This window comes from Trichoplax adhaerens, genomic scaffold (genome assembly GCF_000150275.1).
Source record: "Trichoplax adhaerens TRIADscaffold_1 genomic scaffold, whole genome shotgun sequence".
NCBI lineage: Eukaryota > Metazoa > Placozoa > Uniplacotomia > Trichoplacea > Trichoplacidae > Trichoplax > Trichoplax adhaerens.
This window is the reverse complement of record NW_002060943.1, coordinates 7,262,766-7,277,793: the sequence shown is the minus strand read 5'-3', so window position 1 is coordinate 7,277,793 and position 15,028 is coordinate 7,262,766. Positions and strand designations below refer to the sequence as shown.

The 15,028-nt window shown below is 32.8% G+C and overlaps 2 protein-coding genes across 2 annotated transcripts; both read right to left on the bottom strand.

Moving 5' to 3' along the window:
• Positions 1–863: 863 nt before the first annotated feature.
• Positions 864–4,029, bottom strand: TRIADDRAFT_52089 (uncharacterized protein; the record flags this gene model as incomplete). Its single annotated transcript, XM_002107992.1, has 3 exons — positions 864–2,038; positions 3,035–3,172; positions 3,738–4,029. The coding sequence occupies 3 exons, from the start codon at positions 4,027–4,029 to the stop codon at positions 864–866; spliced, it is 1,605 nt and encodes a 534-aa protein (XP_002108028.1).
• Positions 4,030–10,263: 6,234 nt separating this feature from the next.
• TRIADDRAFT_19124 (uncharacterized protein) lies at positions 10,264–12,994 on the bottom strand (the record flags this gene model as incomplete). The annotated part of the gene is made up of 12 exons (XM_002107991.1): positions 10,264–10,479; positions 10,703–10,879; positions 10,948–11,187; positions 11,279–11,358; positions 11,432–11,495; positions 11,612–11,742; positions 11,835–11,961; positions 12,095–12,159; positions 12,231–12,366; positions 12,444–12,492; positions 12,626–12,717; positions 12,908–12,994. Coding segments are annotated over 12 exons (1,464 nt in total), but the record flags the coding sequence as incomplete, so codon positions are not given.
• Between the last annotated feature and the right edge of the window lie 2,034 nt (positions 12,995–15,028).

Below are 15,028 nucleotides of genomic sequence, written 5' to 3'. Positions count from 1 at the left end.
ATGATTACAACAATAATCATTTATTGCAATATTTCTTATTGGGTGAGGTTCTGTATTAGGGGACTTTATTTAAACTCGGCAAGTGCTGATAATTAATGTTGTCACTTATTAAAGATATTTCTAATTGGGGAGACTCTGTATTAGGTAATTTTATTTAATTAAACTCGGGTAGGTGCCAATAATTAATTAATGGTATCATTTGTTAAAATATTTTTAATTGATGAGACTCTCTGTTAAGGAATTTATTTAAACTTAGTTGCTAATTAATGGTATCATTTATTACAATATTCGTAATTAGAGATACTCTGTATTAGATTTTATTTGAACTCGATAGGTAATGGATGATTCAGAAATACAACAGAATAGAGCAGAGAAATGATATAAATAAAATTTCGATCAATAATTACAATAATCATTCTTTTAACACTATTTTCAATTGGTGATCTCTTCTATTCGTGGATGATTTTTAAACTCGATATGTGATTAATAAAATGAAGTAAAGAAATAACATGGAATAAAATTGGATTGATGATTACATCAGAAGTCATACATTCTAAATTCTTTAGAACATTACTAATCCTGGATATTTTTTCACTGTAAATTCTCTTTAAATTTGATTAATGATTTATAATATCGAATAATGTAGAGAAATAGCGTGAGATAAGCATTTGGATTATTCACTTGATCTGAACGGACTTAGATCCATGCCAGCCAATCCTATGTTATTCAATTCTGAGTTAGATAGAGCAGTGATAGGAAAATTACTATTAATCTTTTATAGTAGTTTCCTTCTCAACCATAGCTCTAACTTTAATCCTATTCGTTATTTATGGATGGACTAAGACGATTTACGCCAAAGGCGTTCAATCCTTCCAATCGTAATAGTAAAATCGAGCAAAGCTTTCGAGTAATTGTTCATATTGATCATGGGTTAAATGACTCTCTGTCAACTGACGAAATTGTTCAGTACTTAACCTATTTGTTTGTACTTGTTGAAATTGCTTGCTTTGCTGATCAGCTAAATGATTTTCTAGCCATTGAATTTGCTGACTAGTTAGGCTATTTTTGAGTAATTGTTGGAATTGATCATCGATTAAATGACTTTGAAGCAGCAGTTCCAATTGCTCATTGGTTAAAAGAGCTATTAGCAAAGGCTGAAATTGTCTATTGATGGAATAATTTTTAAGCAATTGCTTTAATTGCTGAGGAGTTAAATGATCTTTTAACCATTGAATTTGCTCATCTGTTAAACGAGTTTGCAGGAATGATTGGAGTAGATCATCAGTTAACTGGTTTTCTACCAATTGCTGTAATTCTTGATCGGTTGATAAACGAGATTCTTGTAATATTTGAAGTTGTTGATTTGTGAAATAATTTTTAATCCATTGTCGTAATTGCCGCTGATTTAAGTGATCTTCTAGGTATTGAATTTGCTCACCAGTTAATTGAGTTTTTAGTAATTGCTGATATTGGTCATCGTCTAAATGACTTACAAGTAACATTAGAAATTGCTCATGGGTTAAACAATTTTCTCGCAATAGCTGAAATGATTGATCGTTATAATATATTTTAAGCAGTTGCTTGAATTGCTGATCAGTAAAATGATCTTCTAGCCATTGAATTTGCTCATTCGTTAAATGAGATTTTAGCAATTGCTGAAATTGCTCGTCCTTTAAGTGAATATCAATGCATTCTAATTGATCGACGTCATCGGGATAGTGGCTATGATTAAATTCCTCCTTTTTAAGAATAAGTATAGGCGGCATACCGGTCACATTCTCTTTTTCTATACATTTAGTAATAATTTTACATAAAAAATCTTTAAATTGTAGGTTACTGACACCTTCATGCAGTATTTTTTCACTAATGATACATATGACAACTTTAAATCTTTTTAAATTTGCCACAACTGTTCTCATATCTGCCCATGCAGTTGTATTGTCAATATAGAAGACTCTGGCTTTATAAGTTGCTCCAATTTCCTTACGAAATTCTTCTATATCTTCAGTTAAGAATGGTTGTGTTTGAATTATCAAGACTATCATGATAGACGCAATAATATACATTAATATATAAGATATCCGAAGATCAAGACGAAAATTATTATATAAAATAATTTTTCTTCGACGAACTGACTATCAATATGCTCAAGGCTTTATTATAACACTAATGACATGATATTTTATAACTTACTCGTATGAGCTACTCTATCCTATTTTATAAGAGAAATGATAGTAATTCCAAGCAAGCTTATGAACGGAAGAGTATAGCGAGAAAGTTACGACTGGGTAAGTACTGATTGAAAATCCGGAGGCTACTACTCTAGATACAAGCTGTTGCATAACCGTTATTATGATAAACGTTAAAATCTTTTATAGTTTGAGAGCGGTAGAATATTGAATTTATTATAAAGCTTATCTATAGTTATTTTAGAAGCTATGAGCTAATAAACCTTGACTTAATTATTATGACAAAAGATAGCATCTTTTATGGTTTGAGTAAGATAGAATATTGAATTATTACAACGCCTATCTAGGATTATTTTATAAACTATGATTTAATAAATCTTGATTTTGTCATTATGACATAAGATAGCATCTTTTATGGTTCGAGTAAGGTAGAAGAATATCGAATTTTTATACAAGTAGAGTCGATCTAGAATTATTTTATAAACTATGAGCTAATAAACCTTGACTTCGAGTTAGGTAGAGTATTCAATTTATTGTAAGGTCTATCTACAATTATTTTATAAGTAAGATAGAATATTGAATTTTTATAAAGCTTATCTAGAATTATTTCATAAGCTATGAGCTGATTAATCTTGACTTTGTTATTATTGATTAAAAATAGCAGGTGTAATGGTTCGAGAAAGGAGAATATTGAATTTATTATAAAGCCTATCTAGAATTGTTTTATAAGCTATGAACTAATAAATCTTAGTTTAGTGTTATAGAAAAAAGATTGAATCTTTAATAATTCGAGTAAAGTAGAATATTGAATTTTATAAGCTATGCGCTAATAAACCTTGACTTACCTTCTCTACTGAGTATAGTCACTAAGGTTCTGGCCAACCCAGTGATAGTCTGATTTCGTGTTACTTTTAGCAATACGCCGATAATACATAACGTTAGTGTTCCAGATCCTAAAATACTAATCAGCGTGACCATCCAAGCTAGTTGATAGTAGAAATATCGCAAGTAATATAGGGAAAAATAAGTTTACCGTGGAACCAAATTGATCTATCTTTGATTATCTATGACAATAATTTTAGCATGAAAGGTCTAGTACTTATTTTAGCTAAGAAATGGCGTGGGAAAAATCTTTCTATATCCAAATACAGAATGTGTTCAGTAACTTTAGAATAAATCAAGAATAAATCTCGTATCTATTCCGTAATCAACATACGTATAAGGACGCAGATTAATGTAGTCTACTCATTTATTTGTCGATACATCACTGGATTTTTAAGCCATTTTTTGTAGATTAGTATTACTGATACTCGCATAGAGAATTTGACTCTTATTTTAGGCAGCAAAGGAATACTTCAGCTAAACTATTCCTTTCCCTATCTATGTTTTAACCAAGATAGAATCAATTTACTAAAATCGGGTAGTGCGTAGGTCAATATGGCTCACACTGACATACGAATTCTACTCTTATTTTGTGCAGTAAATGAATATTCTAGCTATTTTATTCCTTTCCCTATCTATACCTTAATCAAGATTGAATTGACTTACTAGCATCATCTAGTGGATTTACATTGCCTTGATATTGACATTGAGAATCCTTGATCAAAGTATTTCGAGCAATACAAATAATCTTTCCAGTTTGTTCTACTTTTCTTCGATCGATTGGTAGTACATTGATAATAGATGATCCTTGATTTGCATTATAATTTCCACTTAATTTTGTCTTATTCCTTCCAGTTATTCGATACCATTGGAATTGGAAATGCAAAGGTGGAGCTCCATAAGCTTTGCAATAAATCTTAGCTTGATTGCCATCGTTATCATACTGTACTTCCATCATTTTTTCCTTACTGCATTGAATCCATGAATCTAAAAGATATAATTGTAAATAACAAATCAGGTTTTATAGTGCCAGTTTGTTCTTCTATTTTAAAGTGGACGATTGGAAAGAAAAAACGAACTTTTCGTTTATTGCAAACTAAAACTTCTATCTAAACGTTAATTTGGTTAATAATTCAAGTTGAATAGGTAACCTTTGACTTGAAGAGTGCTTAGGTCCTGCATTGTATGACTATATCCGTATTCAAGCATCGTTAGTGAACACGAATAATTTCCTTCATTCTCCTTATGGACATTTTTAATAATCAGATTGAAATAATAATAAGCTGAATTTGTATCCGATTTCTGTTCCAAACCGAAGGAAAACTGATCTTGTCCTTCTACAGGCAATAGATTACCATTAAATTTCCAGCAAGCTAAGCAATTATCCTTATAGTTGTATTGCTCTGTTTTAGAGCAATAAAAGTAAAGTTTACGCTTATTGAGACAGAACAAATTAGTACATTCCGGCTTGGATGGAGGATCGCGATCAGTGGATTTTAAAATTTTACAGGTGATTTTGGCTTGGCCACCAGTGTAAGCTATCGATGATTCTCTTCCACCTACCTCAATAGCATTATGAAAAGGTTAGGACATGTATTTGTTCTTAAATATATCATTTTAACTTATGAGTTAGGATAGGAAATGATTCACGTTAGAATAATTTCAATTCAATCTCAAGTTACTATCTATATCGTCAAATACGTGTATAGGGATCATGATCAACATTACATTTTCTAATTTATTCCCAGGTTACTATCAATATCATCACAACGTATGGAACTATGGATCATAGTAGGAAAAGGTGAATGTTAAGACACTTTATAATTGATTACCAAGTTACTATCGATATCGTCAAACCATATAGATCAGGGAAAGATGAACGCTAGGACATTTTCTAATTTATTCCCAAGTTACGATCGATATCATCACACTATATAGATCAGGGAAAGATGAACGTTAGGACATTTTCTAATTGATTACTAAATTGACATTATTGTAATATAGAAATCGGGGAAAGATGGACGTTAAGGTATTTTGTAGTTGATTACCAAGCTAATATTAATATCGTCATAATATATAGATCTGGGAAAGATGAACGTTAGGGCAATTCTAATTGATTCCCAGTTACGATCGATATCATCACAATATATACTCGTAGATCAGGGAAAGATAAACGTTAGGACATTTTCTAGTTGATCACCAAGTTAATACCGATATCGTCCAACGTCTAGGATCATGATAGGAACTTTAAGACATTATCTGATTGATTACCAAGTTATTATCGATATGGTCACAACATAGAGATCAAGAAAAAATGAATTTTAGGACATTTTCGAATTGATTACTAAGTTAATTTGATATCGTCATAACATAGAGATCAGGAAAAGAAGAGCGCTAGGATACTTTCGAATTGATTATCAAGTTAATATCGATATCGTCACTCATGATGATTGAAAAGATTAACGTTAGAACATTTTCGATTTGATTACCAAGTTAATATCGATATCACCACAATATCGTGATCAGGAAAGGATAAACGTAAGGACATTATGAACTTATTCCTAAATGTATGTCGCCACGACATATGCATCATGATAGGAAAAGATTAATGTTAGTGTCAATTTTTTTCCCAAGTTTATATTCTGACAAATACGCAAATCACGACAGGAAAAGATTAACGTTAGTATAAATTTATTCCCCAGTTAATATCCGGACAATATGCAAATCATGACAGGAAGAGATTAACGTTAGGACACTTTGAATTCATGATAGGAAAAGTTGAAAGTCAAGGCAATTTCAAGTTATTTCCAAGTGAATATTGTTGTAATATGTGCATCACCATCGGAAAAGATGAATCAACGGACATTTTCAACTTTATTCCCAAGCCAATGTCGTCGCAACGTGTGGGCTATGATAGGAAAAGATGAACTATAGGATATTATTAATTTGTTTCCAAGTTTGTATCATGGTCAATGAATACTAAGCCCCCAAAATGGTATTAGCTCCATCTTTTCGTCGATCTGTTAGCAATCGACTGTCCTATTCATGTAGCAGTCTATAGCTTTGGTATGTAGAACGAAAAATAATCAAAGCACTGCCCTAAGGAATAACGATCCATCTTGTTCATGGTCGTCAAGATTGAATAAATAAAGATAGACGTGATCATTGCTACTACATAAGCTAATGGGTAGAAAGGAAAACTCTTGATATTGTAATTTCTCAACATAAAATTGACGGCTATTCTATTTCAGTTCAAACCAACTCTAGCCAGGATAAATACTGTCCATAAAGAGCAGTAAACAAGGGGAGATGGATCCATCCTAACTTGAGCAAATATATCGATCAATTATTATATTTTTAACACTAAACTACTTCATACAATTGGATAGCTGATTGGGATTTAAAAAGGCCCAATAAGGCATAAGAATGCGATTGGATTGATGGAGTTTTTTACTTATGGACCAATCATTTTTAATACTAAACTAGCATATATGATCCGATAGTTCATTGCGATTAACAAAAAGACCCAATAGGACATGAAAATGCGATTGGATTGATGAAGTTTTTTTATTACTTATAGATTGCATATTCAATATATAATTACCTCGTACTATAGCTCTTTCTTGCCGGTGTTGAAATGGAAAACTCTGTCGGGAATGGGCTTGTGTTGGAAGAGTTGGCTGGATGCAATGAGCGATCGCTTGTTGGCAAATTAGCCCTAACATAAGATTGAAAAGGATTAATTTAAATTGGTCCATTGGATTTTCCTTTTGATCTTTTTTTCTCAATTAGAGCACGATTGTTCGAAATATCTCAAGATATGCCATCAAGATGTACGAATATGATATTTTATAATATCTAGTTGGTATTGGATATTATGATACGAGTATAGTAGAGCAATAAAGAGTGCATAGGACAATAATTACTTATTCACGAGAACTGAGATTTCCAGTAAACTGTATATTCAAAGTTGGGCCTCTCAGTAGGAAGCAATACTCAAATTTATTTATGTATGAATTATACAGAACGGTGGATCCTAATAGTGTAGTATTGCTAGTGAGCACACCAATCGTATATTCTGCATAGCATGGCTATCCATGTTGTATACATTAACTTGTTGATGGAATTCATGGACTGGGGAAAAAATGTTTGTTTGCAAAATAGTTTATTTACCCTAAATGTGTTGATCTAAGGCTTAGTTTCGAAATGGACTATTGTACAGTAGTGCATACCATGGTGGAATTGGAGTAGATCGATCTTTCTTCTGTTAGCAACCTTCTATGCTACAGTAGATCCCTTCATCTTTAGTCTATTTTCTACATACGATCGAGTAGATTCCTTAAAGGGAGTCTACACGCAGAGACGATACCTCAGTGATTTCTCTTTAACGCTTAAAGCTATTTCTTGCTGCACTGGTATGGCAATGGAATCCAATTCTTGCAGTGCTGCCGATCAATTTGTTATGTAACATGCTATTATTTTACACGTTAGTTACTTTGAGAGTAGCTTGTAATTAAAATCTTTTAAGGACACAATTGGTGCTTCTATACTTCCATCAAGAAATACCACATACCATCATCGACACCAACTTGATTAGCTGTATTTAGTTCTATGATTTAGGCTATGCTAGTTCACAGAGTAAGATCTTACATATCCCTATTCATTAAGAGTTACAAAACGATTGCATAGGAATATTTTAATTCTGTTTGTCATTCCTAGTCTAGTGCTAATATACGAAGGAGATGACTACGAGTACCTTAGTTACTTTCCAATGGAATTTCATAGCTTGCAGTGCTGCCAATGAATCCATACTTTTTAACTAGCATTAACAACAGACTAGTGCTAATATATCCAATCTAATCCATTTCTTGCAGTAAATCAAATCCTTTTTTTAATCAATGTTACCAACTATAGACGAATGCTAATACAGAAGGAGATGGCTAAGGGTGTCGTAGTTACTTTCCAATCTCATCCATTTCTTGATATGCTGCCAAAAATGATTAAGAGTGTCGTAGCTACTTACAATCATTGCCATTAAAGATTGAGCTAAGCAACGGATAGATTCAAGACTACATGCAGTGGCAATCTTATCAATTTCTGATCTGTTACCAAAAATGACTAAGAGTATTGTAGCTACTTATACGCATAATTATTGCTCGTAAAGAATAAACTAAATGACGGATAGATTCAAGACTATGGTAGCAATCTCATCCATTTCTTAATATGTTGCCAAAAATGATTACGAATATCGTAGCTACTTACAATCATTGCCATTAAAGAATAAAGTAAATAACGGATAGATTCAAGGCTATAGTGGCAGTCTCATCAATTTCTTGATCTGTTGCCAAAAATGATTAAGAATATCTTAGCTACTTACAATCATTGTCATTAAAGAATAAACTAAATAACGGATAGATTCAAGGCTATAGTGGCAGTCTCATCAATTTCTTGATCTGTTACCAAAAATGACTAACAGCATGGTAGCTACTTATACGCATAATTATAATTATTGTCATTAAAGAATAAACTAAATGACGAATAGATTCAAGACTATAGTAGCAATCTCAGCCATTTTTTTGTAATGCTGCCAATTCATCTTAACTCAATTTTGAGTTATAAGTAGACTAATGTAGTCTAGTGCCAGTAAGTAAAGTAGAAGTGCTGAGCGACGTAGAATGGAAGGAGAAAACGACTTCGAATACGGTATTTAATGATTCAAGACTATAGTGGCATCTAATCTAGAGCAATGCCAGCAATCAATCTTCCTTTCAATTTAGGCCATTAAAAATAATAGACTAGTTTATCACCGGTACATATTACCATTGTAGTATAAGGAAATCAAAGTAAGCAATGCAGTTAACTATTCATTAAATGGCTTGTATGCGTACATGCTACCGCAGTCTTGAATAATGTTCAAATTATGCGAGTAGTCTAGTATATTTCTAGAATAGCAAAAACCAAATAACAAAGGCCCAAACTAGATAATACACTATGCACTGTCAAGGAGATTATTGCTATACTGTCGATTTCCTATTTACAGTCTTATGAATGTCTTCAGCTGCAAAACGAGTACTACAGTACGCCAACTCTAACTTTGCAATTTGCATCAAGACTAGATATCGTTACTAACTATTAAATAAATTACTAAGTAGTTATTAGGCTAGAAGGAACAAGTCAATTTGTATTCTATCTCATTTCATAACAGTATTTCAGCGCACCTACCTGTTCAAACCATACAAGTATATATGAATAGTATCCAAACAGTGAAGATCGTATGTCACAATATTTATTACTGATCCTATCAATTTATAAAAACTGATTACATTAAGTAAGGATAGATTGTATTTATAATGTCGATAGTAAACAATGCAACAGTGGGGTAATCCAAAAAGATAATACAGAATTTTGTCCAATATATTCTTGTATAGTGCTGCAAGATTAAATTTTCCGAAGTCTTTGACAAACCCATCGTTACAATTGATTAATGGAATTACATGAGCTGAGCAGTGTAAATGTATCATGAATAAAGAATTAACAAAAAATTAAGCAAGCAATTGACCACAGTCAGGTATAGACTGGTTATAATTATCAAATAATGCCTGATAACAATTACTTTTTCTATCTTTCTCCATACTTTATACTGTATAGCTCTTATGATATTCTATTTATACCTTCGACTTTGGAGCACATTAGCTGCTACAAATATAAAAGATTAAATGTATTTCTAGATAAACGTGAATGATGGTCAAGTTAAACGACGTGTCATTATGCAACCAGCGTAAAATATGGTACCATAACTTTTAACTGTGGTAAGAACATTTTTAAAAGTGATCCATGCAAGAGCAAAAGTAATGTAAAAAATTAACTTTTGCAATTATCGCTTGCTAAAAACAAATGCATTCTGATGTACTACTGCTATTAAGATTGGATTAGAAGACCATGCAACATGATGTAAATTCTTTCTGCTGTTAATACTGTATAACACTGCATTGCATAGTTCTGTACAAACAGAACAGCATGTACTGTGTACAGTCAATATTACAATATCATAATAAAGTAAATTTAATAGGAGTATACAAAATTGCTGTTTAGACAACGGATTTTTCTTTTTTCTTTTTTTTCTTCTTGTCGGGCGTTTCCTAAATTCGTAAAGACACTAGTTTAGTTCATGCAACTGCAAATTTGTTTATCTTTAACAAGAGTAATTTATATCTATTGGAGAGCAAAGATATTTAAATACTGCACAAACTTGTGATTCATCTTGCTTTTTTTCTTTTTTCTCTTTTTTTTCCTTCTTTGCTTCCTTTTCCTCCTTCTTCTCTTTCTTTTCTTTTTTTTCTTTCTTTTCTTTCTTTTCTTCCTTCTTTTCTTTCTTTTCTTCCTTCTTTTCTTCTTCTTTCTTTTCTTTCTTTTCTTTCTTTTTCTCCTTCTTTTCCTTCTTTTTTTCTTTTTTCTCGTCCTTCTTCTTTTTCTTCTCAAGTTTAACACTAGATTCACTATCGCTACTTTCTCTTACTCTCTATTACAATTTACAATGATGAAAGGATATGTATCAATCAATTGCTACAAACGTATGTGCTTTTTTAAGCAAGTAGCTAAGAACAAAGTTAAAGTCTTGTACTAATGAGTACCTTGGTTTGGCCCAATACCGATGATGTAGCATCAGGAGTTTTCATAGCACTACTTTCATTCATGGAAGACACAGTTTTGGCTTGACCATTTTCTTGCCAATCAGCTGGTGTATTTTGATTGGGTTTACCATATTTATCTAATAAACCAGCTGCTACCATCTTTTTCTTTTTTAGAGCCTACAATATTTATTATTAAGGTTAGGTAATTCCGGTAGACGTTCAATTGGTTGCAAAATTATAATTACCATCGGTCCTAGACCCCACTTTCTAGGGTAGGTATCCCTATCCATGATCACTCGTTTTATCTTAGCTACAGAGCCATGATCGCAAGTAGCCATAACTGCTGTTGTCATGAGAGCGATACCTAAAGCAACAGCTTCTCCTTTTGTCGACATTATTACTACTTCAGAGTTCACTTCAATACCAGATTCATATCTTAGCAGTCCTGGAATCATTAATTTAGCACCATAACAAATAGCATTGACCTAAATTATTTAAATTATGCAATATCAGTAACAGTAAAAAATTTATAATGTTAAGATTATAATGATTAATTAATTATTAATATAAGTTTACCGCACTATCTTTCACCACTAAGCGTTTATGGGATGTTAAAAGGGCTTCCAATGGTTTAATGACACGGCGAAGGTAACTTTCTAAAATTTGGTAGCGAATCCTTTTTAATGCAATTTTATTTAGGAACGTAGTTATTACAATTATAGCTATTACCGTCTTTGGAGTTATCGTAAACCCATTGAGCATCTAGAACATCATGCATCGTTACCATACCATCCTGAATACATGAACAAATTCGAAAATTGTTGAATTAAAAAAGCATTTTACAAATAAATTCGAACACTACTAACATAGTCGACTATTTTAATAGTTATTGAGAAATATATTAATTACCTGTTCAGATTGGATTCCAGATCGGACTCTTCGAAGTTCTTGCATGTGTGCTCCACAGCCAATTAAATACCCCATATGAACGCAGAGGGTACGAATATACGTGCCAGCTTCACAGCTTACCCAAAACACACCTGTAAGCAGAATAGATACTATCTTTAGCTACTGTTCTATTGCATAAATATCTTTCGCAAGCACACACCATCAGATAGCATAACCCGATTACCTAAATGCCTATCTTTATCAAATTCTATCAATTTGCTTTCATATATAGTTCGTATTCTTAACTGCCTTTTGACAGCAGATATAAGAGGAGGTCGTTGAAAAAGTGCTCCTGTTAGAGTTTCTAGTGTCTGATAAGATATCAAAAAAATACGTTCAATTGAGTTAGGTAACATTCTATTAGCATTCCATCTCGTATGTTTGTGACAATTACATATGCAGTGAGTGTATGCATAAGTTTGTAATGTTAATTATTGTAGGTACCCTAGCTAGAACGGCCTCGTTTTCAATCGCTTCATGTAATCGAATAACGCATACATATTCTTTACCTAGGAAATGAATAATAACACGTTAACTTAATCTCAAAGTATAAACTATCTAATTTTATGTATTCTCTTACCAGCTCCTTGTTGAGATTTTACTAATCTTGTAGCTCTTTCAATGCAAACAATCAGACAACCAGTCACTTTAGGATCGAGTGTACCACTGTGGCCAGTTTTTTCGACTCGCAGTATTCTACGAATCCAAGCTACAACCTATATGTTTCAATACATATTTTGATTGATATTTGCAAACTCGTATATTGATTACTGCTTTACTTTCTCTGGTTTACCTCGTGAGATGAAGGATTAGCCGGTTTATCCAAATTTATAAATCCACACCTATATGTCAAAATATGCATTCATTTTAAGTGTAAATTAGTTGTGTTAGCCCCTTTTCAGTTATTACGAAGTAGATGATCATTGAGTACAAAATTTAAAATTCATTCAAAAGAAATATTTGAACGGTACTTACTTAATATAATCACGAATTGGTCTTTTCAGTGGTGACATACCATTTGTTAAAGGTGTGTAATGGCCAGTGCGTACATTCAATTTATCATAATTCTATACATGACATGGAGATGGATAATGTAAAGATTATATCATTGAACAAAATTAGGGTTAGTATCTATTATTTCATCGTTGTTTTAGGACGTGTTTAAAGTTTACGACATGCAATAGTAGCTCAGTAGATCAGCATAAAAGTCAGAATATCAATAGTGGCATTTATAACAACACTGAATATAAAGCATACTTTTAGTAACAATGGCCATTCCGAGGTATCTAAGTTATGGATTTTGTTTTCTGGTTTAACAGAAAAGTCTTCATGACGTTGAATTTCCTATGGTAAAAGATAGTACGTTTACTTGTTTAGTTGGGTGTAATAGATAGGCAGCTATGTCCAAAAGAATGTACAGGATTTTGATGCGAGGATAAAATTTTATATTGAAACATTATTGTGTAGTCAATTACGACTTACCCCAACTGTGCGATTTGAGCTATCCGCTGCAGAAGCTAAAAAAGGTGAATAGAGGTACCCGAAATTAGTGTATGATGCAAAATGAACTTTAGGTTATGATTCCTATGTTTTAGCCATGCAAATATAAAATCAGTGTGTGTCTAGCTTGTTGACAATCTATAGTAGTTTTCTGTATACTCGTATCAATCGTATGTCAATGCTAATAATTTTACGAATTCAGTGTTTGCTGATTTTATGAATAATTCGTTATCAAGTTCTCTGGGTGCATGTTTCTCCAACGAGCTGTAAAATGATTGCCTCAGCTATAGTGAACCGTATTTAGTGCTATATTTGTACACAAGAGGCCCTGCATTCGGTATACAATAGTTGCTAGCGCCATAATATGATACCAAACAGCTCAATAGTTAAGAAGCGATTTAGTACTGTTATACAGTATTTTTACTATCAAAGAGTTTACGAACACAAGGCAATCTGCTTAACATAGGATATAGAGGAATAGATAGATATCTACTCGTTATTGTTGCAGGGATATTGATACGAGTATGATCTATAAGGAATGCATGCAACGAGGTACATGGGCTAGCTCAAAGCACCATAGCTAACAATGAATACTAGAAACGATAGCAATGACTACACCTCATTGATAGTTCAATAGGAAGTCATTTAGCACTGATATACCATCAAGAGTTTACCAAGCAACGCAATTTGCTATTGATAAGATATAGACGATTACAGATAGATTTCCACTCATTATTGTTTGCAAGAATATAGATATGATCCATCGGGGATGTACAATATGCAACGAAGTTAGGCGCTCGCTCAAGTACCATGGCTAAAAAAAGTCAACGACAGTATTGATCGTTCATAAAGAAGTCATTTTGTACTATTGCATCATTAAGGGCTTACGAAACAAAGCAATTTGTTATTCGTAAGATATATAGTCGAATACAAGCAGATAGATATCTACACGTTATGTTTGCAAGCTCTTTGCTGATACCATCCATCGGGGATGCATGTAATGAAGCTAGGCGCTAGCTCAAACAGTCAACACTAAAAATGACGGAATAATTGACCGTTCAATAAGAAGTCATTTAGCACTGTTGTACCATCAAGGATTTACGAAATAAAGCAATTTTGCTTTCGTAGGATATAGACGATTACAGGTAGAGAGATATCCACCCGTCATATATGCAAGAATACTCATAAGATTCATCAAGGAATGCATGTAACGAAGCTAGGCGCTAACCCAAGTACCATGGCTAAAAACAGTCAATACTAGAAACGATGGTATTGATCGTTCAATAATAAGTCATTTAGCATTGTCGTACTATCAAGGATTTATGAAACAAGGCTATTTGCTTTCGTAGGATATAGACGATTACAAGTAGATAGATATCCATCCGTTATGTTTGCAAGAGTATTGATATGATCCATGGAGTGTGTATCCATGCAACGAAGTAAGGCGCTAGCTCATGCACCATGACTAAAAAACAGTCAATACTACAGCGGAAACGACGGTACTGCGACACTATTGATCGTTCAATAAGAAGCAATATGATCGATTTAGCACTACGGTACTACTACCGTCAAGATTTATGAAAACAAGGCAATTTATGTTTCGGTAGGATATAGACAATTAGAGAGGTATCCACCCGCTAGATTTGCAAGACTAGATCGAGTCAATCGATACAAAATAAAGCTCAAATTCTCTGACTAGAGCTTCAGCCATTCCTACATTCTCTTAGCGGTAACATCGACGTGTTGACTGCCCTCTACTGTGCATTTATAGTCTTTTCAATGTACTGCATGATGACTACTATTAAGCAATAATTTCTACCAGTCCATACCAATTAAAAATAGCATCAGAAATGTATTGCAAGCAATAGAATCAGTGTT